This window comes from Oculina patagonica, chromosome 8 (genome assembly GCF_052425735.1).
Source record: "Oculina patagonica isolate OP01 chromosome 8, crgOcupat, whole genome shotgun sequence".
NCBI classification, from domain to species: Eukaryota; Metazoa; Cnidaria; class Anthozoa; order Scleractinia; family Oculinidae; genus Oculina; species Oculina patagonica.
The window spans coordinates 32,941,846-32,967,837 of record NC_135765.1 but is presented as its reverse complement, the minus strand read 5'-3'; the positions used below and the strand labels follow the sequence as shown (position 1 = coordinate 32,967,837).

General features: G+C 39.8%; 2 protein-coding genes and 1 long non-coding RNA gene across 3 annotated transcripts; 2 read left to right on the top strand and 1 right to left on the bottom strand.

The window, feature by feature from the left end:
- Positions 1-7,239: 7,239 nt before the first annotated feature.
- LOC144664317 (uncharacterized) lies at positions 7,240-25,754 on the top strand. The gene is made up of 18 exons (XM_078525419.1): positions 7,240-7,283; positions 9,730-9,838; positions 10,177-10,566; positions 11,114-11,374; positions 11,765-12,040; positions 12,616-12,900; positions 13,246-13,530; positions 14,006-14,314; positions 19,560-19,646; positions 19,901-19,960; positions 22,393-22,521; positions 23,035-23,095; positions 23,370-23,430; positions 23,824-24,298; positions 24,434-24,544; positions 24,834-25,021; positions 25,461-25,583; positions 25,722-25,754. The coding sequence occupies exons 2-18, from the start codon at positions 9,769-9,771 to the stop codon at positions 25,752-25,754; spliced, it is 3,204 nt and encodes a 1,067-aa protein (XP_078381545.1). The 5' UTR covers positions 7,240-7,283; positions 9,730-9,768.
- On the bottom strand, positions 17,697-18,714 carry LOC144663312 (uncharacterized). The gene has a single exon (XM_078524209.1). It carries the CDS (start codon positions 18,633-18,635, stop codon positions 17,697-17,699), a length of 939 nt encoding a protein of 312 aa, XP_078380335.1. The 5' UTR covers positions 18,636-18,714.
- LOC144662109 (uncharacterized) lies at positions 19,964-21,475 on the top strand. The gene is made up of 2 exons (XR_013572395.1): positions 19,964-20,926; positions 21,225-21,475. It is a non-coding gene; the product is annotated as an uncharacterized LOC144662109 (long non-coding RNA).
- Positions 25,755-25,992: the final 238 nt, after the last annotated feature.

The following is a 25,992-nucleotide window of genomic DNA, read 5'->3' as shown; positions in this document are numbered from 1 at the left end:
AAGGATCTAAATTAATAATAATTGACGAACAAAAAACAAAACAAAACACCAGAAAGCATTTGTATATAACATCAAACATTTGTAGGGGAAAAATAAATTTAAAACTATTTCCCCTGCTTTTAAGAATGTAGTCCGCAAAACTGGGCCACAGCTTCTTTTTCGTCGCTTTAAAATCATGCTCTCGAGCACTGTATCGCAGAATGAGAAGACGAAAAGCTCCAGATTTTCTTGGACTGAAGCTGCGCCCGGTCTCGTAAGATGATGTTGTCAACACTTATACGTTACGTGGATCAATTTTCGTATCTGGCGGTAGAAGAAATTATGTTAAGCGGCGCGCGAACTCGCTTGGCGGAAAAAAAGTCAGGCATATCACTACAAACATATTTTGATTTGAGAATTGTATGCTTCAATAGCACGATGGTCATATCGACATTGGTCAACTGAATCGGTCATCATTCTAACGAAGTTGCATGAAGCGGCCTGGACCGGGCGCCAGGAAGATACTTCACATAATATGCCAAATCGTTCATGTTACTGGCGCACGAAAAGAAGCTAAAAGAGAATTGTTCTGTCGGTAGTAGAAAAGGTTTGTCGTGTCTGTTATGCAAAAGCACCTGTATAAGCTTGCCTGCGGATTTTCTTAATTTTATGTTTCGATCAGATAGAATTTTCACATCGATGGACCGGATTGAATGCATTGTGTCCAGGTAAGTCTGTTCCGTGCTTTGTTTACAACGTGGTCAAACCGAGTGATGCGAAAAGTCAAAATCGAAAATATCGATGATTGCGAGAAATTCAATTATTTTACTGTTACTAAACCAACTATTTCATTACATTTATTGGGGAACAAACAATTTGGTTGTCAGAATGTGGGGATATTTGATAATGATTTGACAATGCCATACTGTTCTACAACTCCTAAGTGCAAATATTTAACAACTGCAACAGAAACACTAGGTGGCACGCCCGTGATTCTGTAAGTAAGAACGTTATGGCATTATGAAACTTCCTGCATAATTTTCCAGGTTGTATCCAACTCTAAATGGTTTTTTAAGGGGCAGGGGGAATTGGGCGAACAAACATTTTGGTTGTCAGAATGTGGGGATATTTGATAATACCATGCTTTTCTACTAAACTCCTAAGTGCAAGAACTGCAACAGAAATACTAGGTGGCACGCCCGTGATTCTGTGAGTTTATAAAACGTTATGGAATTATGAAACTTCCTGCATTTTTTTCCCGATTCTATTCAACTCCACGAAGGGGTTTTTCATGAGGCAGGGGGAATTAGGGTTGTCCGAATGTGGGGATATTTGATAATGCCATGATTTTCTACTAAACTCCTAAGTGCAAGAACTGCAAAAGAAACACTAGGTGGCACGCCCGTGATTCTGTGAGTTTATAGAACGTTATGGAATTATGAAACTTCCTGCATTTTTTTCCCGATTCTATTCAACTCCACGAAGGGGTTTTTCATGAGGCAGGGGGAATTAGGGTTGTCCGAATGTGGGGATATTTGATAATGCCATGATTTTCTACTAAACTCCTAAGTGCAAGAACTGCAACAGAAACACTAGGTGGCACGCCCGTGATTCTGTGAGTTTATAGAACGTTATGGAATTATGAAACTTCCTGCATTTTTTTCCCGATTCTATTCAACTCCACGAAGGGGTTTTTCATGAGGCAGGGGGAATTAGGGTTGTCCGAATGTGGGAATATTTGATAATGCCATGATTTTCTACTAAACTCCTAAGTGCAAGAACTGCAACAGAAACACTAGGTGGCACGCCCGTGATTCTGTGAGTTTATAGAACGTTCTGGAATTATGAAACTTCCTGCATTTTTTTTTCCGATTCTATTCAACTCCACGAAGGGGTTTTTCACGGGGCAGGGGGAATTAGGGTTGTCCGAATGTGGGGATATTTGATAATGCCATGATTTTCTACTAAACTCCTAAGTGCAAGAACTGCAACAGAAACACTAGGTGGCACGCCCGTGATTCTGTGAGTTTATAGAACGTTCTGGAATTATGAAACTTCCTGCATTTTTTTCCCGATTCTATTCAACTCCACGAATGGGGTTTTTCACGGGGCAGGGAGAATTAGGGTTGTCCGAATGTGGGGATATTTGATAATGCCAAGAGAGCTCTCTTGATAATGCCATGATTTTCTACAAAACTCCTAAGTGCAAGAACTGCAACAGAAACACTAGGTGGCACGCCCGTGATTCTGTGAGTTAGGACGTTATGGCATTATGAAATTTTTCCCGATTTTATCCAACTCTAAGAGGTTTTGTTTTTAAGGGGCAGGGGGAATTGGGGCTGTCCGAATGTGGGGATATTTGCTAATGCCATGATTTTCTACAAAACTTTTAAGTGAAATCGGCATATAATTTGGTAGTTCGAGTTTGAAGAGATTTGATAGTGCCATGATTTTATATTGTGCTTGTTAAGAATGCACCTTTTTCTTGCTTTCCGTGTTTTTCGTGCGAAGACATTTAGAAAATTGATCGCATGAAACATGTTTTTACATTCATACAAATAAAGGATCAAAAGCCCCTTTGGGCTCAGTGTGTCGTGTTACGTTTTTCGCGTCTTTTTATTCGTTATTCCATAACTTGCTGGGTAATTTTCTGGCGCACAGCTAACTTATTCGAGGCGTGAAAATTCATAACACAATACTCGCTATTCTTGTACACACCAGCTCACGACAAGCTGAAAGAGTGTCTGCATTTAATAATGGGTGGACAACTTAGCGACATGGACAGTTTTTGATACGCGCTTATAAATAGCAAACAAAAACATTGCGATATCTTTGATCGCTTACTGTGCAGTTTGTGTTTTCGGATAATGTTTACGTTAGCACGTTAGCGGGCGCTCTGCTTGTGGTTATTAACGTGATAGGTCTGTTATCAGTCAACATAAAAGGTTGTGACTACGATGAAGACAAAGAAACTGAAACTGGATTAAATAAGTGAGCATCTCGCATTGAAGAAAAACGAAATCAGTTGTCACTGAAGCAAACACAGAATGAAAACTGACATAGCGAACAATTGATATAACTACTATCGAATCAATCCTCAAATTAAATTTTTCACGCGTTGTTTTCCAGAAAAAACTTACAATCGCGGCTTCACGCCGTGCCGCAGTGACTTCGCTGTGTGAAATGAACCAAAGTGAACGATAAACAGATTTAAACATTGTTTTAAATGATTTTTAGAACTGTACACTGATCAGTATAATCCGTTATTATTCAGCTATCCCGCTTACTGGTACAACTGTTATCTTTCTCTGTTAAAAAATAAAATAAAAACCAAATAGAATGCAAGCTGTGATTACGCTGAAATTGTCAATCAAGATGAGATTCACCTCCAACTGCGAGAATTCACACATTTTTTGCGATTCTGCTATATATTACATATGGCGTCTGTAGCAACGTTGGCTTCCAACAGCGAACAGAAAAATGTCCTATGCGGGATAGGATGCTAGTCTATCGCAGGTTACTCCCCTTCGTACATTTTGTCAGGTTGCCCTTAAGTTTCATAGTAACTAAGAGTGGTTATTTCATGATTGACACATTTTCTTTTGTTATTCAACAACCTTTATTTAACTTACAACCCTAATGAATATTAACTATCTGAAAGTCCGGGGAGGGCTTGATAATGTAGCAGGGAAGAGCGGGGCTTATGAATTGAATTTATGATTATTAATGAGGGATTTATCTGTATAAATCCCTCATTTCAGGGATTTATCTGTATAAATCCCATCTTTCGGAGATTTATACAAATAAAGACCTCAAACGAGGGATGTTTCTGTATAATTTGTTAAACCTCTCATTAATATTCTAGGCTACGACTAATCTTTTCCTGACCAAATCAAACCCTTGTCTGGACAAATTAAACTTTACATTTCCAACGATTAAGTTTTGAAAGCAACCTAATACAAAACAATTTCACCGTATAGGCAGCCCAAACATTTCTTAGGTTTAATTTTCCTAAAATTTAAAGTCTTTTGAAATTTAAAAAGCCTTCTTCTGTTTCTAAATTCATTTTGGAAATATAAAATTCACGAAAAAACAAAATCGACATAAGCGATTTGCTCAGTTCAGTTAAATTTGTAGCTGCAAATTGCCTCAGTTGAAAATTTCTTCTGCTTGATTATCTTGTTTGAATACAACAACGCGCGTCTCATTCTTGAAAACATGGCATTCCTAAACGTTTCCTAACAACTTATCTGGAATTCGGTTTCGCTGGGAAGCTTGAGTCACAGTAACCATGTTCCTGTCGCTGGTTCAACTCTTCGTAAAATGACCTTGCCGTTTCTCTGGAGGTTTTTCTTCGTACGTTACGAACACTGTACAAAACACACTAACCCGTTTGTTGTGAACATCACACAGAGAAAAACAAATCATCAAAACATCAAAACAGCCTTGTGTTATTCAAATAAGCCGCTTGACAAGTCACAGTGGGTCGCGAAATCGTGAAAATCGCACGAACAGGACATTCTGAGAAAGCCGCACAATGGCAACAATAAAACAAAAGAAAGACTATGTTTTTTACGGTCGGAGCCAAAATACCTCTAATTAAACAGCTATTGTCCTGCTGGAAAAGGGCTTTATATAATGATCCCTCATGAATAATATCATAAAATAAGTCAGATAAATACCTCGAACGTCGGTATTAATCCATATACATCCCGAGGGCCGTAGGCCCACGGGATGTATATGGATTAATAGCTCCGTTCTCGGTATTTATCTCTTACTTAAATGGTTTGAGGTGTGCAGCATTAGTATGGAAGTCAAATACTGTGTGCGCTAACTAAACCCTGGGCTAAATTATATTAATCTGTTTCATGTTTTTGGTGTTGTTTTTCCTTTTTTATGCTTTTTAGAAAGATTTTGTCTATTTTTATTGGCATGTTACTTTTCAGCAGGAGTGTTTTCAGTTATCATTTAAATCAAGAGAGGATGTCGAAATTCAACAGGGGCTCACGACAGAACTTTTTTTTAGCTTATCCCCAAATCTAGACCGACTATCTAAAGAGTAGCGTGGATGCATGATCTTCGTTGATCACGTATGCCTTAGCTTTCCTTGATGAAAAACAGTCCAATTCACAGACATAGCCCTTTGATGCGCATGCGTTCGCATTTAGCAACTACGAGTCACGTAAAAACAGTGTTTGGTTCACGTGATCAAAATTAATTACACACTGGTGTAAATTTCGCGCGTTTGTTGTTCCACTACGGTGTTTTCACAGCTAAAAAGTATTGCGGAAGAAAACTTCTCGTCTGGAAACTGTTTTGAACTCGTGCGTGCATGTGAGTCGAGTGCGCACACGATTGATCACGTGCTTGGGTGGTGTAAGTTCAGATGCAAGAGCGAGCACTTTGTACCTTTCAGAACACACAAAAATGCTGAGAAATATAATGTACATAAAAAAGGAAAAAGACAATTAAAAAAAAATCTTATTAAAATGTATATGATAATGTATTCCTGTTGCTACATATAAATATATATTGGCTAGTTCGTTTTTTTTTTTTTTTTTTTTTTTTTTAACTTTTGGTTATTAGACTTTGTTTCCTTAATTGTGTTTCTAATCAAAATGAAGAGATCTAGACTTGTTGACGACTTTAACTGAGTGTTTTCTTTTAAAGCTGTATTTGTAACCAATTTACCTGCGTTCTGATTAAGCCGATTTACTTTTCCCCTCACGTTCTGCACGTAAAAAAAGTCGCTCAGAAAATTAAGCGTTCTGTCGCACGGTGCGATCGGTGCAGATTACGGCTGACAATGGGTCAAAAGTCAAGAGCGTCGTATTTAATCTAAACGATCGTTGTAAAACCGTGACGGGCTTTTATATTAAACAGCTGGTGAATTTAATGATCTGCAATGGCCATTTATTATCAATTTCACTTTTTAGCAGGCTCGTAGCGGCAGGCTCGTAGCGGCAGGCTCGTAGTTGTGGTTACACATGGCCCTTTTACCGTGGTAAAAGGCTTATTTACCTTGGTAAAGAGATAAATCGTGTGTGACCGCCATTTCCCAAGGTAAATTTACCACGGTTAATCTCCATGGATACATCAAAAAGAACAAAAGAATCCCCCAAGACATTTACCAAGGTAAATAGCAAGGTTTTTCAAGTACCCCAAGATGAAATGACCAATCATGAGACAAACTTTAAGATAAGCAGATAAAAACAACGAAAGAATTTTAATTGAAATGGCGTGAAGTTTACATTTTAAATACCTCTGGAGATAACGCGGCAAAAACATGCTCCTTTTAGACCTTTTAGAATCATGGCAAATGTACTCGAAGGTTGCTCTGAAAACTCTAAAGTTTTCTTTCCACCAATGACTCAGTGCTCGGTTGTTCAGTAGCTGCTGAAACCACATCTGTGGACGTTGAAGAACCCAAACGCTTCTGGGAGCGCGTGCGTGCACATGTATAATTATTTCGCTGCGCAATCAAGTAGTAGGCATTTATGCCAACGGAGTACAAATCAGCGCCAATGAAGCCTCCGTCTTCTTATTCTTCGCTGTATAAAATGCTTACATAACAAAGCAGTGGAAGACTGTCGGAACAGGATAAGTAGCAACAGCGATACGATGCTAGCAAGCTCTCTCGAATTCTCCATTTTCGCATTTCGCGCTCAAACTAGCCAAGTAAAAGACGGACCTCGGAAAATGCATTTGCATTTATTGGTGTGTGACCGCAAACAGCTCGGTAACGTAATTCCCGAGGCGATTTTAGCGTGGTGTTATTTACCTTGGGAATGCTATTTACCTCGGTATGTGTAACCACAACTAAAAAATTTCACTTTTTAGCAGGCTCGTAGCGGCATGTCTCTATATTTTGTGTTAACTTTCATATTCTATTTTGCTTGCCTGATCTTCACGAGTCACGCTTATATATTCCTTATACAAAAGTCCATGCCCACTCGGTAGCTTCTTTAGGTGAATAGTCGTAGATAGTTGTGTCCAGTTTGAATTTTTTGGGAAGCTCTGTCATTCATCATGTGAGCCATTTTTCCCGTTTGCCCGTTTGTCAGTTGTCAGACTTTTACGGCGAGAATTTAAAGCGATAAACGTTTAGGCCATTTGTCTGTTATCACGTAAGTAGGTCTCGACGTTTGACAGTTGTTGGATAACCCAGATCCAATCAGCGGCACGGGGCGTGGTCGAACAAAGTTCGACTCTCAGATTGTGACTCTTAAGAGCTCAATTGAGCTTTGGCGTTGTGTTGCACGGAGCAGTTAGCTAGGGTGAAGAGAAGCGCTGATTTAGAGGAGGTATGCAAATTCTATTTTTCTCACTTTTCCTAAGTCGAAATTTAACACAAGGAGTGTAAGGAGTGTAAGGTATAGTTCTTTGGCCAAATTCTAATTAATTTGCGTGTAGAATTCGAACCAGCCGTCTAAACACGTGTGACAAAAAACTATCATTCGTGAGCGACTGATGAATTTAAGTAACCAATAATATCTAGAAAAATATGATAACAAATTAAACTGACAAACCAGAGGAGGCCAACCAAACATTGTAGAATTAATTGATAAAACCAACGTATTACAGTTTCCAGCGATTTACTTAAAGTTTAACTTCGTCAATTTGCCTTCGATTCTTAAATCAACAGAAAAAAATACTAAAAATGAATAGTAGATTCACTGAGTTCGTCACGCTATAAGAATAAAGCGAGCTATTAAACTATTTTTTTAATTATTATTTTAATTTATGCTATTTTTTCTTGCACTGTAGCCTGCGAACAGGCTCCCGAGTGGGGTTTCCGCGAGCGAAGCGAGTGGGATTTATACGTAAGCGAAGCGAGCGGAAGAGCGGGGCCTGGAGTATTGATCATCGTACACATGCAAGGTTTCTTTTTTTTTCTATTGCAATTGTTTTCCGCGTTGTTAAAGTATGCCTGACTGTCTATAATAGACATATTGAATTTTCTGTTACCATGGCTACTGTTCTTAAGAATAATGCTTACGAACTCGTTAGCCAGGTTAACCGCCTTAACAAATCATGCCACGCTACTCTTATAAACTTAACTGAGAGTTAATGTTTCCTAAAATCACGCAACCTTTTAAAAATTAAGCATCACAAAGTTCTGTAAAAAAAACTCTCTTTTTTCCCAATAACAAACTTGTACTTCTACAATTGTCCTGATTTCGCTATAATCGCAACTCGGTTATTGAAACGATTTTCTTTCTTTGTATTTCAGAAGTGTCTGTTAGATATTCTGCATGAGTCATCCTTCAAACAAAATGATTGTACTGAGCGCGCAAAAGTCATCAAAGCCCGAATTCTCGAGAGTTTCAACTGACATAGAAAGTTAGCAAAATATCCTGATGAAGTAGAATGTAAACTGTTCATGTCCAAATGGACAGAATTTTCACAACTTATTTTTAACTCTTATTCTTTAAATCGAAAGCGTTGGAATTGCACCGTTCATTAAAGAGTAAAGAAAAATACATCCACGTTTTCAATTATAAGTTCGGCTCCTTTACGACAAGAGGATATATAAAAAGGTTTACTAGTAGGGTGTGTGAAGGCAGGTTTCTAGGGATTCATTGAGAGGGAATCGGGATACAAGCCGCATGCTTTGCCTTAGATTAAGATCAGCGAAACTCCGACAAGTGAAGATAAAAATATACATTAAGAAACGAAATCATAAATCTGACTTTCAAAGCTTGAATTCAATCCTCTTCCTTGACAATATGCAATTTTTATTTCATACGTGACAATCAAAATGTCGTCAAGGTAGTTGGCTATGAAAATCTTTATGCGCTGATAGTTCGATTCATCATGCAGCCAATGCGATAACGGGGGATAAAGCCATATTTCTGTCAAATATATCGTGACAGTTGGGTGACATTTAGCAGTGAAAACTGTGACCAGCGCACGCGAGTTTCATCACGATTTCGTGAACCGAAACCGTGAATTTTATTTTGGTGATTGCTGCATACTGGAGCTGCACGTGCACTCTACGTATACAATACGTAGTTTATTATATGTTGTAGTTTTTATTAGGTGTTGCGGTTTCTCTTTATTTATTAAAGTTCTTTCCTCTTTTTAAAACTTAATTTTGGCTATGAACATACTTTAGTCACTTGGTACTCAGATGCAGTTAATTAGTTGCCCAGTATGTTGTAAAGAGACAAAATTATCAATTGAAGTAAGTTTATTGGTAGTATGACTTTTAAGTCTTGGCACGACATTAGCGAAACTACTTTATTCGCTAATGGATCACAAGCGTTGCCTGTTTTGTCGTTTTTATAAGAAGAAAAGCCCCTTGTTAAGAATGGCCGATTAGTTACACAATGTGCTTAAGAAACTTAAATAAACAAAAAAGTGTTTACCCTACGCATGGCTTAGACATTAACCACCTTACCAACTCTACAACGAGTGCCTACTTCGAAGCGAGCGGGAAAAATAACTGCGCGTACTTATCTGCGCCTTCTATATAATCCCATTTTTTTTTTTCTCAGAGCTTCCAGTCTGCGAGGGTAAGGAGTAAAGAATGAACATGCATGCATGTATTCTAAAACCATCTCTAGATTGCGGGGAAGACTTGCTATCTCCCCCCCCCCCCCACCCTCCCCCGAAAGGATATTCCCAGCAAGAGCATGATATTTTCACAACTGAAGAGCAACACAGGCACTGGCAGAGCTGCCCTTTAAATATAACTGGTAAACTAAGTGTATGCTTACTTCAGTTTGTTTCTTTCTCCCTTTATAGACTGAAATAATTTGTTTTCCACGAGACGATAAGAGAGTGATGTCATTCCTTTTAGTAGCGACAGTTTTTGCGTCCTGTTTTTTCCTGCTTTTCAGCTTCACCTTTGGCTGTAAGTTGTCTTAATTTAACATAAAAAACAAATTGTTCCCAATTGTTGAATGAGGCGCATTATCTAATTATCTTCCTTCCATAAAAGAAATCTGAGGAAATAATTCTTTAACAACTACTTCTGTATATGACTTACTATTTAACACTCGCAAGAAGCTGCAGATAAAATTGAATTGTAAACAGTGCATGGACTAAGCCTCCGAAACGACTTCAGTGCTATGACTCAAAATTTAGACCTCTGGGACACCCCGTCCCCATAAGCTTGATTTTCTGCTCATGGAAGATTTGTTTGCATTTTCAGAGTTTTTAATAACTAGCGGCTGTTTTTTTTTCTTTCAGTGGACGATAATACAAAGTTTACAAGGGAACCTCCAAGCAAAGTATATGCACGACTTGGCTCGGATGCCATGTTTCAATGGGAGTTCACATTTGGCAACCCAGACGACTGGAAATACTTTGATCAATTCATATGGGGACAAACAGACAACGACCATATAGAATCCAAATACATCACAGTCGCAAAAGGGAATAATTGGCTGTATAATCCTGGACTTCCTGATTCCATAAAATCCAGGGCTAATTGGACTGGAAATATCACTCAACACGGATGCAAGTTAGTGTTCATCTTAAGAAATGTGACAACATCAGACGAACTCATCACTTATGGTTGTAAAGCGGACCTTAGTGGCGAAAATAGAGAAAGTGGTCCAATAAAACTCACCCTTTATGGTAAGTGTGCCGTCATTTAGATAACGTTTTGCCGATGACCTTTTTTAACTACTCTCGCCAGGTTGCTAATTAACAATAGCCTATGGAATCTACATCATGATGTGTTACCAGATATTTTTGGCGGTGTATAAAATTATATCCACAGCAAAGGGAACCACAAAATGAAAGTTTATTAAAAGTATTAAAAACGCCAATGAGGCAATACTAAATTAAAGAGGAACAGGGATGGTTCAGTGCTGGGTAAAATGGATTTTTATGAATGACATCGAGTGGACGGATGGCAAATGACAAACCTGAAAAATCTAAACTCCATTTTACAAAATGCGCTATCCATGCTCCTTCAAGATTTAAATGAAGTGGCCAGAGCGGTAGTGGATAAATTTTGTTTGTCTTTTTGAATAACTGTAACTTTCAAAATAATTGACCCCAATGCGATTGTCGACAATAGATAAAATGCAATTCGCTATTCTTATTTCTTTAGTTTGCGCCCAGTATGGAAAGAAATCATAACGATTGTTTTAAAATCCTCATCTGATTTATTTTTTAGAAACACCAACCATCACCAATCGGTCAAATGCCACTGTAGATGTCGAAGATGGAGATAATTTAACATTACAATGTGATGCTGGTGGCGACCCTAAGCCGACCGTATCATGGATGAAAGATGGTAAAATCTTGCAAAGCAGCAACACAACGACAACATTTCGAATTCCTAATATCGAACTTAAAGATGCTGGAATCTATGTCTGCACAGCCACAAATCTAGCTGGGACCGTGTCTCACAGCGTCTTGGTTAGAGTTTTACGATGTAAGTAAATTACTGTGCAAAGGAAACAGCTTCTCGTCCTTTTTACCAACGGGTAGCTGCTTTGATTCCTTTCTCGTACAATGGTCAACACCTTGTTTGCAGCCTTGCGGACAAAGCGGTTTTGTTTTTAATGGAACGTTCATAAAAACAAGCCCCCAACCTGGCTAAACATGGGATGTACCTAGCTCAATATAATTAGCATCGGTGTAGCTTTAGTTAGATGTTGTTCTAAACGTAACAATATATAGAGCTCAACCCTAGCTTAAACGGGGAAAGATTGACTTTGCACCGCCAAAAAGTTGGTTTACTTTCAAAAACTGTAGCTTGCAATGTTTAGAGTATTTTTGCTCCAGCTCATTCCAAAAAAACTTTCGCTTTACGTTTATTTAGATAGACCCCATATCAACAAAACTGCTTCCTCAAATGCTCTTGTAAAGTCATGGATTGGTCACGTGACGACTATAAAGTGCACAGTAGACGCAAATCCTTTGGCAAATTTCACTTGGTTCAAAGATGGCCGACCGATCTCGAATGGTGTTAAATCTACGCATGACGTAAGCACATTGACGCTGGTACCAAAAACTGCAGACGACTTTAGATTGTACTCGTGTAATGCTACAAACAGCAAAGGAACAGTCTGGTATCACATTACAATAGAGCAACTTTGTAAGTTATGGATAAAGTTGGTATAACGCGGGCGTTTCTGCGTACTATAAGAGTTTAAATTGGGTGCTAAGTTTTCTGAGCCACTTTCACCAAATTGATGATATAACTGAGGCCAACCGTCCACACTGACCCGGGTAAATTTGAAAAAGCATCTTTTTTCCTGGGTTAGGCCAACCGTCCAAACTGAAAAGCGTTTTCGGTCGGGGGTTTTCAAAAACGCCCACCAATGAAGCGTATCATTTTCAAATTACCCGGGTTAGTATGTTGACGAAAAACATTTTACGCGGCGTTTTCAAATTTCTCCGTTTTTATATTTACCCGGGTCGGTGTGGACGGGGCTTGAATTACATGGTTCTCATTTAAAATCAGTATACAAAAAAAAAACAACTAAGCAAAGAGAAGGAATGGTCACCAATGGTGTAAAATCGTTTAATAAAGATGGTAGTTTTTTGTTTGTATTTCTCAGTTTACTAAGGAGATTACTTAGGAATAAGCAGCATTGCTCTACAATGTACATTGATCAACCTCTTTTGGCTGCGTATATGATAAAGTATATTTTTCTCTTTATATTTAAGATCCACCTGGGCCGCCTGTAATAGACAAATTCACGCCGAACGTGCTGGCATTGAATGTCACGTGGAACTCATCACGTGACAATGGTGGTAGCCCCGTATTGGATTACAGGATAACATTACTTTATGTGAACAAAAGTATCCTACAGCAACAAAGCGGAATAAATGTCAATTATTTTACGCTTCACAATTTGCAGCAAAACAGAACCTACATATTTATAGTACGAGCGAGAAACGTTATCGGTTATGGAGAGTCAGCAAATATCAGCGTTACAACCCTTGAAGCAGGTAAAGGATAAATCTCATTTGATCAGTCAGTCAGTCATTCAGTCAGTCGGTCGGTCGGTCGGTCGGTCGGTCGGTCGGTCGGTCGGTCGGTCGGTCGGTCGGTCTGTCGGTCGGTCGGTCGGTCGGTCGGTCGGTCTGTCAGTCAGTCTGTCTGTCTGTCTGTCTGTCTGTCTGTCAATCAGTCAGTCAATAAGTAAGTCAGTCAGTAAGTAAGTCAATCACTTAGTCAGTCAGTCACTTAGTCAGTCAGTCATTCAGTCTGACAGTCAGTCAGTCAGTACGTCAACCACTCAGTCAGTCAGTCAGTCAGTCTTCATACGTTTATTCGCTCATTTTTCTTTACAGATCCGCCAGACCCACCCTATATAACAGCTGTGTCAAGTATACTATCGTTAAATATAAGCTGGAACTCTCCAGTTGAAAAAAACAGCATCAGAATATTGGACTACAGAATAAAAGTAATGGATGGTACTACCCTCAAACAAGTACGAAAATATAGAAAAATAACGAGAACATCATTAGTTGTTGAGAATTTAAAAAGAAACAGGACTTACATTGTGGTGATACAGGCAAGAAATGAAGTCGGTTACGGAGGATCAGCTAACATCAGTGCAAGAACTCTTCTAGCAGGTATCAGTTATAAATTCCTGTTGCTTGTGTTAGTTAAATATTATACTACTTGTCTCCTTATATTTTCAATTTGATTAAGGAGGTAGTTTTAAAATTTTGGTGAGTGAGTTTGCAATTTGAAAAACCCAAACCGGCCAAACTGTTTGGGTTGTAATTTTGTCCCATATCTTTATACAGTTGTAAATAGTCTGAAACTTGTTTCCCCGGTCTTTGCACTCTACTTTTGACGTATGTTTTTCGCTGTATTAAATGAGTAAAATGGCTTCATATATAAAGTGATTAAAGACGGCCGGAAAATCATATCCCATTTTTCATCAGTTGCAATTGATCTTACTAATAAGCCATTTTCCTGTAAAATAATCATTGTATTCTCAAGGGTCCCTTGATGGTTTTTGATTTGGATATATGTGTTCATAATGTGTTTTGCCGACTCAAAAAAAAATATTCCCATATATTTTCCCTGTCTTTGTTCTAGGACCACCAGATGCACCTTCAATAACAAACATTGCCGTTGATGGAAAACAGTGCTCGCTACAATGGACGATACCATACGACGGTGAAAGCCCTATCAGGATCTATACATTATACATCTGGGTATTTACAGCTACCGTGAATAGCTCACATCACAAGGGGAGGTTAGACTCCTGGAACACAACAGAGGCGAATTATACTTTGGAGCTTGACTGGGACCAAAACTACACAGCTGCTGTGTCGGCTTGGAACAAATACGGTAAAAGTTCTCCTGTGTTGGAGAGACAATTTAGAACTGGACAAGTTCCCCAAGGTAACTAATCATATGTTTTGATTAACTTTTATTTCACTGTCGTAGAAATGAACTTAATCACAAAGTAAATCAACCACTATATACGTGTGTGTAAACAAAGAGCAAAATGAAATATTAGGAACGTGGAGAGAAAAGATGAATTAAGCCTGCCAAGCTTGGAAGAATTGCATCTGTTTCATATCCGATTTGCGAATTATTTTAGTTGCTGTTGCTCTTACTGTGTTATGTTTTAAGATAAAGGAATCTGCGCAAATTCCTGTAAAGTTCTTTCCGAATATTGACAACAGATGCATAAGATACATGAAGATAAACACTAGTTTAATGCAGACTTAGTCACATGGACGCCATGTTGATGGGAGAGAAGAACACTACCCACAATTCCTAGCGATACATAAATTCTGGATATCCGGTTGTAATACTTCCGGAGCTAACATGAACATCACATCTCCTTCCTTCTAGTTGGAAACTCTCTATACAATAAATAAAACAACGATTAAAGTATACAGCCATAAGACAAATCGAATTGACTCGGTGACTGTTCACAGGTCTTAACTTCTCGACACTAATCAAAGTCAAACGGAAACAAATGTTATATCCAAAAGCAAAGGCTTTCAGTTCAACAGTTACACCGTTGTGGTGTACAGTTCTAACTTAAACTCAAACTATAAGTCTAGAATCTTCCGGGGGGTTCGCTTCCTGGTAGATCTGCGCAATGGTAGCTGATTCTCTGGATGGGAGGCATGAGTCTGACTCTCTGGAACAGGAACGGTATTACTTGAGCTCGGCAGGCCAGTTTGGTCATGAGGAATTGTCACAACCTTCTGCCGCACAGGTTCCGGAGCATTTACAGTTGGGGCCACGGGCGGCGGCTCTTGTATGCACCCTTTGTCAATTGGAGAGCTGGAACCACTACCCCGAGACTCGGCATTGTCATGGTTGGTGGCTGATTGCTTCAGACTGTTAAAGAATGAAGAATTCCTTGTAACTGTATGGTTTTCACTTTCAGCTGTAATCATACTGCCCTTCTTGCTCACAACAGTCATGGGGGTAGGATCGTAAACGGATCTGCCCTTTGATACAGAAAATGGTCTCTTAACTAGCACAGTTTCACCAGGAGAGATAGTACAGGGTTTAACATAGGCTTTGCTGTCAGCATGAGCTTTGATCTTGGACTTTTGTGAGGAGTCACGTTCGCGGACGATCTCAGCTACAGGGTCTGCGTGGTTTGCTTGGGGTAGCTTGTTACGAACAGGACGTTTGAACAGCAATACAGCAGGAGCAACGCCAGTCGTTGCATGGGGCGTTGTGCGGTAATTGCGCAAAATTACTTGCAGCTCCTTTCTCCAATTTCTCCCTTCTGCTTTGGCAGCCTTGATGCATTTCTTTAAGGTTTTCACGAACCTCTCGACTTCCCCGTTAGCTCTCGGCCAAAGCGGGGTGACCTTGCGATGTCTAAAACCAAGAACATGGGCAAACTTGGCAAATTCTTCTCCATTGAAGGGTGGACCATTATCTGACTTGACTACACTGAGAGTTCCAAATGTAGCAAACAACTGATCTAGCTTGGGTATAACGGCACTGGCAGACGTAGATGACACTGGTTCTACAAACGGAAATCTTGAATAGTCATCAACCAACAGGAGCAGGGTCTCACCATCCACATGCGCAAAGTCAATGCTCACTTCATCAAACGGGTTGTCAGGTAATATAGACATTTGAAGCGGTTCCCTAGTGTAAATGGGGGTAACAACTTGACACGGTAAACAAGCCATAACCTTCGTTTCCACCATCTTATCCATGCAAGGAAACCACACTTTCTCTCTCAGGAGGGCTTTCGTCTTAACTATGCCCAGATGACCTTCATGAGCAATGTCAATGATTCGTTCTTGCAATGCAGCGGGTACTACAAGGCGATCAGATTTCAGCAAGACGGTGTCTGTGCAAGTTTACTGCTCCTTCACTTGTTCGTAGCGTGACAGTTCAGATAGCGATACACCAGGTGGAGCTTTGCGCCAGCAGCCAGATTTGACGGCAGACATGACAGCTTGAAGCGCTGGATCCTTTGCAGTAGCAGATTCTATCTCAGACAGTGTGACTGCTTTTGGTACAGCAATTCTTTGTGACAAAAGAAATGTGTTCCTCAGACTCTACTTCATAGTTGTGAGACTCTGGATCTCCAACTGGGTGTCTCGAAGCATAGTCGGCTGGGTTTGAAGCACCAGGGCGGTACTCCACAGTGAAGCGGTATTGTTGTAGCTCCATAAGCCAGCGTTCAATCCTGGCTGACGGTTTGGAAGACGGGTTGTTGAACAGAGCCACGAGGGGCTTGTGGTCGGTGATGACCTTGAACTCCTTACCATAAACGAACAGATGGAAGCGTTTTATGGCCCAGTAGATCGATAGGCTTCCCGGTCGATTTGCGGATACCTCGCTTGAGTGGGAGTTAGCGGGCAACTGGCGTAGTGCAGTGGTGTCACTTCTTTGGTCGACTCATCTTTTTGGGTCAAAACCGCACCTAGACCAACAGGACTACCATCAACAAAGATGGAAGTTGGTTTCTTGGGGTTAAAGTATCCCAGTGTCGTCTTGGTAGATAATGCTGCTTGGAGACTTTCAAAGGAAGACTGTTCCTCTTGTGTCCACTGCCACTTGATGCCGTCACATGTCAGCTGCCTGAGAGGCCTGGTTATCAGAGCAAAGTCCTTAATGAACCTTGAGCAGAACGCGGCAGAGCTGAGGAGGCTTCGCACTTCTGATACATTAGTTGGTGGGGCGACGCTTTGAAGTGCTTCGACTTTTCTTGGGTCAGGTGACATGCCCTTTTCAGAGAATACATGGCCGAAGAAGAGCATGGTTGGAACACGGAACTGACACTTAGGTAAATTGATGGTTAGTCCATTCTCATGGAGTTGGCGGAATACTTGCCGTAGATGCTGGTCGTGAGTGTCCTTGTCAATACCGCCAACATAGATGTCATCGCTGATATTCTTTACACAGGGTATGCCTTGGATTGCATCACTCACTTTCTTCTGGAATATTTCTGTTGCGCATGAGATACCGAAGTTGAGGCGCCTGAAGCGAAACAGTCCGACGCGGGTGGAGAAGGTGGTTAGCGGCCTGGAGTCAGGGTGGAGTGGGATCTGGTGGTATCCTTGGTTAAGATCAATTTTGCTGAATACTTTGCACCCATTAAGGTCAGCCACTACATCATCGATGGTGGGAATGATGTGCCGCTCCCTGATAATGGCTTTATTGAGCGAGCGCATGTCAACACAGATTCTAATTTCATTTGGCTTTGGTGGCTTTGGTACAACCACAATCGGTGACACCCAAGGTGTTGGGCCTTCGGCACGCTCAATGATACCATCCTTCTCAAGGTTTCTCAGCTTTTCTTTACTTGCTTTCTGACGTGGAACGGAATGCGACGATGCGGCTGCGCGACTGGTCTGACAGATTCATCTACGTGAATGCGTACTGGTTCACCTTTGTATTCACCCATTCCATTCATTAGACTAGGGAAGTCCTTGAGGAAGTCTGGGACACCGGGAGGTAAATCTTTAGGGGGGTGCTCAACCGTGCTTACAGCTTTGATTAGGTTTAACTTCTGTGATGTCATCCAGCTGAGTATGGAGCCTGATGAGCCTTCTGCAACAAAGAATGTTTCTTCCGATGAGCAGTGATCACTGACAACGTTGGCCTTGAGCTTACCACAGAGGTCTAGAGGTTTGGCAGACATGTATGGATACACCTTGACATTGGTATTAGTCAGCTGTGGTTTTGGTTTCAGAGTGTCAAAGTCCCTTTTGCTTAAGATGTTTACTGCTGCCCCAGAATCTGCCATTATACAGATGGGTGTGTCCATAATCCTGACTTGAAAGATAGGTTTGGCGGTTTGGGGTTCCTGTGTGCCAATTTCAAAGGTATATTCTTCACTGTTGTCACTCTCAGCACCTGCTGGGGTTGAGATTTCGCCACCAGAGGGGTCTTCTATATCCACAAACCTTGCGCGATGCCTTTGTTGTCTGCCCCCGGAGGGTTTTCTCGGTCGGGTAGGTTTAGAGCGAATAGGTTTACTTCGGCAAACCTTAGCAAAATGATTAAGTTTTTCGCAGTTCAGGCATCGTTTTCCTTGAGCTGGGCAGTTTCCTTGATGTGGATAATTTCCACCGCATAAACCGCACTTAGTATTGCGAGAACCAGATCTTGGTGGGCGGTCGGAGCTCTCTTTATTCAGACCATCGGTTGTTTTGCTACGACTATCGCCAACCCAATGCGATTCCTGTTTTTGCATTTCACTGGTTTGTCCGTCCGCGGTTTCCATTGCCCGAGCAGACTTGAGCAGGTTTTCTAAGTCGAGGTTTTGCTCGATCGCTTTGCGCCTAAGACGAATTGATGAGGTACCTTGGATTATTTGCCGCTTTACTTCTAGGTCAGTATCGGCGAACTCACATTTTCGTGCCAGTAGTTGAAGACGGGTGTAAAACTCGGTGATATTTTCTCCGGACTTCTGCGTTTCCTGACGAAAGACATAAACATGGTGATCAACACACTTCTGAGGTTCGAAGTAGTCGGTGAGCGCTTTGACGGCGATTTTGTACTCGTCATTTCCTTCGGTTGGATCTGGTACGGTAAGAGTTTCGAAAACATCGCAAGTTTCCTCTCCAACATTCTGTTGGGACGCCTTGGTAATGTTCATCGCTTTGAACATGTTATTCAAACGCTTGACATACTTCTCAAAACGGGTAGGTGCTGTGTCCCTCGGTTGAAGCTCAAATTCAGGAAAGGTCGGTAGGTTGATCGCTGCGGCCATGGTAGAAGAAGATGTCGCAGAGGACGGTGATGTTGCGAAAGACGGTGGAACTGATTCGGTAGATGAAGAACTAGCAGACAAAAAACACAGTCGATCGGTAGGTTTTCTTTGTCAATTCGGTGCTTTAAAACCGAAGATTTTCCTCTCCGATTAAAGCGATCCCATCTTCGTCGCCATTTGTAAAGTTCTTTCCGAATATTGACAACAGATGCATAAGATACATGAAGATAAACACTAGTTTAATGCAGACTTAGTCACATGGGCGCCATGTTGGTGGGAGAGAGAAACACTACCCGCAATTCCTAGCGATACATAAATTCTGGATATCCGGTTGTAATACTTCCGGAGCTAACATGAACATTACAATTCCTAGCCAGAGTAAGCCCGCCAGCGCAATATACGTTTTCTGAATCTTGATTATTCATTGCTTTATAGAAGTAAGCTCAACAATGGGGACTAGTACTGCAGTCACTTTACATACTCTTGCTTCAACTGAGTCTCCTGTCATCACGTATACCCAAGGTAGGTCTTTTTCTAAAGGTATAAAAAAACAAATTGAAAGATTCTAGCAGAGCAACAGGTTTTCTTTCAAACTACTGTTGTAGTAAAACAAGTATTTTTTTACATTGGCTCAATTTGTTTCTATAACGAATTCGTTAAATCATTCAATGATGTTCTCGAGAAAAAAAAAAGGTATACGTAAGTAAGTAAATGGACCTTAAACTGTCAAAGTGACACTGACAAAGTGCTGTCGTTATTATCATGTCATTTTTCAGAAGTAACTTCCACTGTTGGTACTGAAGTGTCCCTGACAGAGTTCCCAACTGTTACACAAGGTACGTGTCACGTGCACTATGAAATCAACTTTTGTTAAAAAGTTGTGAAATAACCATGAAAAGGTAGTTATCTTTATTTTCACGACCATGAAAACTGCATTTGTGAAATTCATGGTGTAGACTTGTGTTTTTCTGTACACCATGAAAATTCAGTGAAATATATTGTCCACCCTTAAAATGTCTTGAAACTGTACAGAAATTAATTTTCATGGCAATTTCACATACCATGAAAAAGACTTCTTTGGATATTGCACCATGAAAAAACAGTGAAAGCAAGATTCTGATTTTTCATGGTCTTTTCACTATAACTTGGATTTTCATGACCCTGAAAAAATCCTGAAAAGCCTTGTAGCCACATAGTACAGATAGTAAGTGTGTTGAATATGTTTAATTATTTTTTATTTTCATTTTTTTAAATTTTATTTTGCAAATGATAGTTAATATTAAACAATCAACAGTACAAAGCACAGAAAGACTACATTATATTTCTGGGTGATACATGTAATATTATATACAACTAAAAAGCAATTAGTTTACCTTTTGGAATGTTCAAGATACAGAGTTGTTCCGTTACTTTAACTTCAAGGTCGAATGTAGAGCTTCTGAATTCGAACTGCAGCATTTTATCTTTCACACAACAAAAGTTCATAATTTTCAATCTTTATAGGATACGTAGTGACTTGGGGTTACCTAGCGTAATTACAAAACTCATTCCTGGATACTTTTTATCCCGCAAAAGGCCTCAAAAATAAATAATATAGCTGAGTTTATCTTGTGCAACTCGACCACATGAGCCGCCATCTTGGATTTTAACGTTGAGAGAGGCCCTGGAAACGAGTTTATCTATCCCATGATGCAACGTTGTAAGAACCGTTGCCCGCGTTCATTCGTCTGGTCAAAAGCAGGACTTTCACGAGAAGATCCTCTGGATACAAAGCAAGATAACTTGTATCTGTCCTGGACAAAGTAAGTAGAAAGAATCACTTAAGTTTCTTGAAATGAGATATTTCCATAATTTCTTTTGTATAACTGCAATCTGCTTCGTGATCAGTGTGATCCCACCGGCCAGTTATGGCCGGTTTTATTGCATGATCTATTAAGCAGTTTGCTGTTATTTTATGACCCAATTTTCAATCTTGTTTCTTTCTTGAATTCTTGGCTAATATATGAAGCAGTCGGCTGGAAGAAGAGGTCAGCTGAATACATTGTACATGTTCATAAAGAACTGATTTTAACCACATTTTCCTTTCTTGTTTTGTCTTAGGTAATTAAGAGGCATTCGAACTGTGACACCAAAAGAGCTAAGTGAAAACAGTTCACAGTCATAAGTGATACATGAATTTTGAATGTGTATTTTATCCCACAAAATTGTGGGATATGGCATTTACAAATATATTAGTCCTCTCCAAACTCACAACGTTGTGAGTGTGATGTCAATAAGTTAAACATAGTCTTTATATGTTACAGAAAACCTGCAATTTATTTGAGAAAAATAAACAATGAACAGAAACTTGACATTTCAGCTGGTCTTAAATCTTGTTTGCCTAGCCCAGAGATGTTAACTTGTCAAATTTATTGTCAAATTTTATATACTATATCACATGGAATATTATAAATTTGTAAGTTGAAACACCATGAAAATGCAGTAGAAATATTATTCATGGCATTTTCATGGCACACTGAGTGTGGCTGGATGAAAAATGAAAATGGCATGATAATACCATTAAAAAAAATCATGGCCATTATTTTAGGTGCCTTTCACAGCAATTTCATGGGCCATTAAAAACCAAACCCATGAAAATCTTGTCAAAATGGCACCATGAAAAGACCATGAAATGATCATCCTTTCCTGGCCTGAAAAATCATGGTTGTTTCATAGCAATGAAAACCTATTAATAGTATGGCATGAAAAAAACCATGATTTTTAACTAAATAATGGTTTTGTCATGGCCATGAAAGGCACCTAAAACCATGGTCAAGAAGGCCATGAAACTCCCATTGATTTGACCGTTAATTTTCCATTACTACACTATTAAAAGACTCTTAATATACACTTAAAATACCATGAATTTTTCATGGCATTTTCACATGGTTAAATTTCATAGTGGTGACAAGCACTGTAGATCACTGGCGGATATTACTTAAGTTGATGGCAAACGAGGACACAATGTTGCGGACACGTTGTTGCGGAGACAAATGTTTCCCCGTTAGCACGCGCGCCTAACATTTGTTGCGGGCACAAAATTTGTGTCCGAGACACAAAAATTGTTTCTGATTTTTGCCAGAAACAATTTGTGTCCGCAACAAACGTTTCCCAGTTTGCGTGGCATGGACACGTTTGCCACCACCTTAAGACCGATAACATTGGAAAAACCTTGAGCTTCAGCGTCCCTGTCAGTGTTCATCAATTTATAAATTTTGTTGTCTTCAAGAAGTGGAAACAGGCTCCACAAGGGAAAGCAGGAAAAGCAGTTTCGCTTACCTTGCTCCGCTGTGGATTGTGATACTGGCGTTTGCAGTACCAGCTACTGTATTCATGGTTTGGAAAGCCACGCAGAAGTGTAAGTCGATCAAATATGTGACAATTACATTATTTATCAATATAAATTTACTGTAGGCGCAATAATCTACAGTGTTTAGGTCTCGAGATCTGACGGTCAATTACAATAGTTTGAGCTTTGTACTTACTCTCTAGACTTATCATGTAGGGAAGACATTTTATCATTTCACTCTACTGATTCCTTTTCCCCTTCAAGTGTTAAAATGGGTACCGACAAAAAAAAACTATCAAAATGCTGAGAAATCGACCAATCTATTAGGGTGTGGGAGGAGGAGTGGGGGTATAGCGTCTTAATATCTACTTTTTTATGTTCATCACGCTTTAATTTATATCCACTGAACAACTGGTAGCGTTTGATAAGTCGGCCAGCAGACAGGAAAAAGAAAACGGTCGATTAGAGAAATTTGTCCGATATCATTATCATTCTGTGTCAGTCCGTTAAATGCAAATAAATTACAGTATATTTGTCAAGTTTTGTCTGTCTGTCTCATAAAATTGTAATTTATGTTTTCAGTAATCGTTGCGCGCTGTTGTAAAAAGGGATGTGGATGTAAAAGGTCAACACAACTCGAGAAGTAAGTGTAGCAAGTTCTTTTAATATTTGTTTGTTTCACTTTCAACTGAACGTGCATGACCTGACCTGAATCACAAAAAGTGAGAAGTTTGCGCGAAAAATATTTCTTTCAAGAAGAATATCGTTCAAATCTTGAGTGAAAAATTTAATTATCGCGAAGGGTTTTAATCACCGTTGTACTAAGATGTCTCGGTAGATTTTCTTAGACTTTATTGCACGTTTTCTTCGCTTATTTTCGAGACCATGATTTTACTCAATTTTTGCTCTTTCTGCAGAGATAGTGAGCTCGGCAACACTTCTTCGGTATCTACAATGGAAGAATTACAAGAAAGAAAGGTAGAAACTTCATTTCTTAGTTTAAAAAGTTAACTCTAGGAGATTCTTCCTTAGCGATGCAGGAGTGGGCAGCGCATTTGGTGAGAGCGCTCGTCTCCCATCTTTTTGTGACCCGTACCAGGCATTTGACTCGTCCCCAGTGTTCTTTTAAGTCCGTCGTGAGGGGGAATGGATTCATTTACGCATAAGAGTCGACTGGGGACGAGTCAGGACCAGGCGTCACATCTGGTTTGAGTTTGCTGTTGGTTTTCTTGTCCTTGCTTCGGGGTTTTTTCAAGATGTTCCGCCTAATTGAGAGTTTTTATTACTATTACTACGATTCATTCTTTGTATCGATTCAATTAACAAGATTACTTTTATTTCATTTAATCATACCTTACTATTCTTTTGCAGGCTGAAAATGAATACGAAACTATAACAGAGATTTTAGAGGTTCATTTTAACCACGGACATTCCATTGAAGACGAGAAAGGCACAGGACCTGTGCACCCTCTGACACAATACGTCCCAGGAAGCACTTCGGTATACGATCATTTGTACGAGCAGCCTGGTTCGAAACTATGTAAGAATGTAAAAGAAACTAGTTTCATCGACAAACTTGGGAAAGAAAATGGAGAGTTGAAATCAGGATTGGGAATGTTCAGCAATCACTATTCGCATCTTGGTGAATCGCCCAGCGGTAGACGGAACCCACTACCAGAGACAAGATACATCGTTCCACCAACCCCGAAGTGGGAAATCTCACGGGACAGGCTTAAGATTAAAAGAACCATCGGCCATGGGGAGTTTGGACTTGTTAAGAAGGGCTGCGCGCTAAATGTCAGTAAACTCGGAGGATGGATTATGGTCGCAGTGAAAACTTTGAAAGGTAAGCTAAATTCATCTGTGTTCCTGGAAACTGTTATTTTTGCTCGAGACTTGAAAAAACCCTCGTTTTTCCAGTTTCCCATGAATTGGGAACAGTTACATTGTTTCGTAATTTCATTTGCTGTTTCATTTTCAGAAGATGCGAATGAGTCTCACCGCAAAGACTTGCTATCCGAACTTCAGGTGATGAAAGGACTCGCACCACATAAACACGTGATAGAACTGCTGGCTTGCATCACTAAATCAGGTATGAATGTTTACATATATAATCGGCAATTATAGCCGGCATGAAGTCCACGATAGTCAGAAGAAACGCGTGCGGGTCTAAATCAGGTTGTATACCTGAAAGCTGTACAAGTGCTGCACACTAGTTTAGCTTTTAAAAACTTTACTGTCCAAGTTTTAAGGAAGATTAATTCAGGTATAGGAATGTCATTTACTAGCTTTAGAACTATAGCAGATGCTCCTTTGACACCGTGTTGTCGCCGTTAACGAGATATCTTCTGATATCAATTTGATGAACATTTTTGTCTCAGAGCCTCTGTGCGTAATAACAGAATTTGCACCTTATGGAGACTTGCTTGGTTTCTTAAGAAAGAAACGCGGATTAAAAGACAACTACTACGACATAGAGCACCTCCCGAAAAGAAATTTGACGTCACGACAGCTGATGAAGTTTGCATGGGAGATAGCAGATGGAATGGCATATCTGAGCTCCGTGAAGGTGAGCGGCCATTGAATCCCGGTTTGTAAGACTTGGGGTTTTCGTCTAGTGGCACTTATAACCTGTTGCAAATTAGGCGGTTTTCACTTAAGGAGGCTCACAACGGTTTCCAGCTCTTTCCAGCTCTTATACTTTGATGGATCAGTGCTACAAATCTTCATCAGTTGCTGCTACAATAATGATCTCAAACAAATGTCCAATCATTGCTAAGCAAGTTCTGGTCATTTTCATGAAGTCACTGGTTACCGCAGCAACAGTGTAACCTGTTAAATACACCCTTAATTATAACTCAAAAACCGTGAAGCTCGGTGACCCCCATTTTTTGTTATTAAGTAATGATCAAGTTAAAAAATTCTCCGGAGCGGTTTCAGAGCCACCTTAAATTTTTGGAAATGTGCGTGCATCGTGCATTTTCACCTTTTATATTTATGATTTATAGATTATTCACCGCGACTTAGCAGCCAGAAATATTCTGTTGGGTGAAAATCTGACGTGTAAAGTGACAGATTTCGGGATGGCGCGAGATATCCACGGACAGGATATGTACCAGAAAAATTCAGGGGTAAGTATAATCCGAGAAAAACATAATTCCCATAACTTCCTATATAGCTTATAAAGATCACCATCTAACAACAGTTACCCAGCATACCTCCCTTTCCCCTTAACTTTAGTTTAATTAAGTTTATAATTGGTTCTACAGTTTTCAGGGGCAGCCAACAAGAACATAAGATAAGATAAGATAACATAAAAACTTTATTACCGTGTCTGTGTGTTTAGCCCTTATGGACTAATTAGGGACACAATTAAAATACCTAAAATACTATTAATAATGCTAAGCTAAAAATATTTAAAATACTTAATTAAAAACTAAAAACTAATATTTGCAATGTCTTAAGCGCAACAGAGTTTGCAACAGTTACTATTGTTGTCCACGTAGTCCGATAGATTGAGTTTTCTATTTTCTTAGATTA

Coding starts and splice junctions, on each gene's coding strand:
- LOC144664317 (XM_078525419.1), top strand. CDS start 9,769: ATGTCATTCCTTTTAGTAGCGACAGTTTTTGCGTCCTGTTTTTTCCTG. Junction 12,901..13,245: donor CGTTACAACCCTTGAAGCAG/GTAAAGGATAAA, acceptor TTTTCTTTACAG/ATCCGCCAGACCCACCCTAT. Junction 13,531..14,005: donor TGCAAGAACTCTTCTAGCAG/GTATCAGTTATA, acceptor TCTTTGTTCTAG/GACCACCAGATGCACCTTCA.
- LOC144663312 (XM_078524209.1), bottom strand. CDS start 18,635: ATGGAAACCGCGGACGGACAAACCAGTGAAATGCAAAAACAGGAATCG.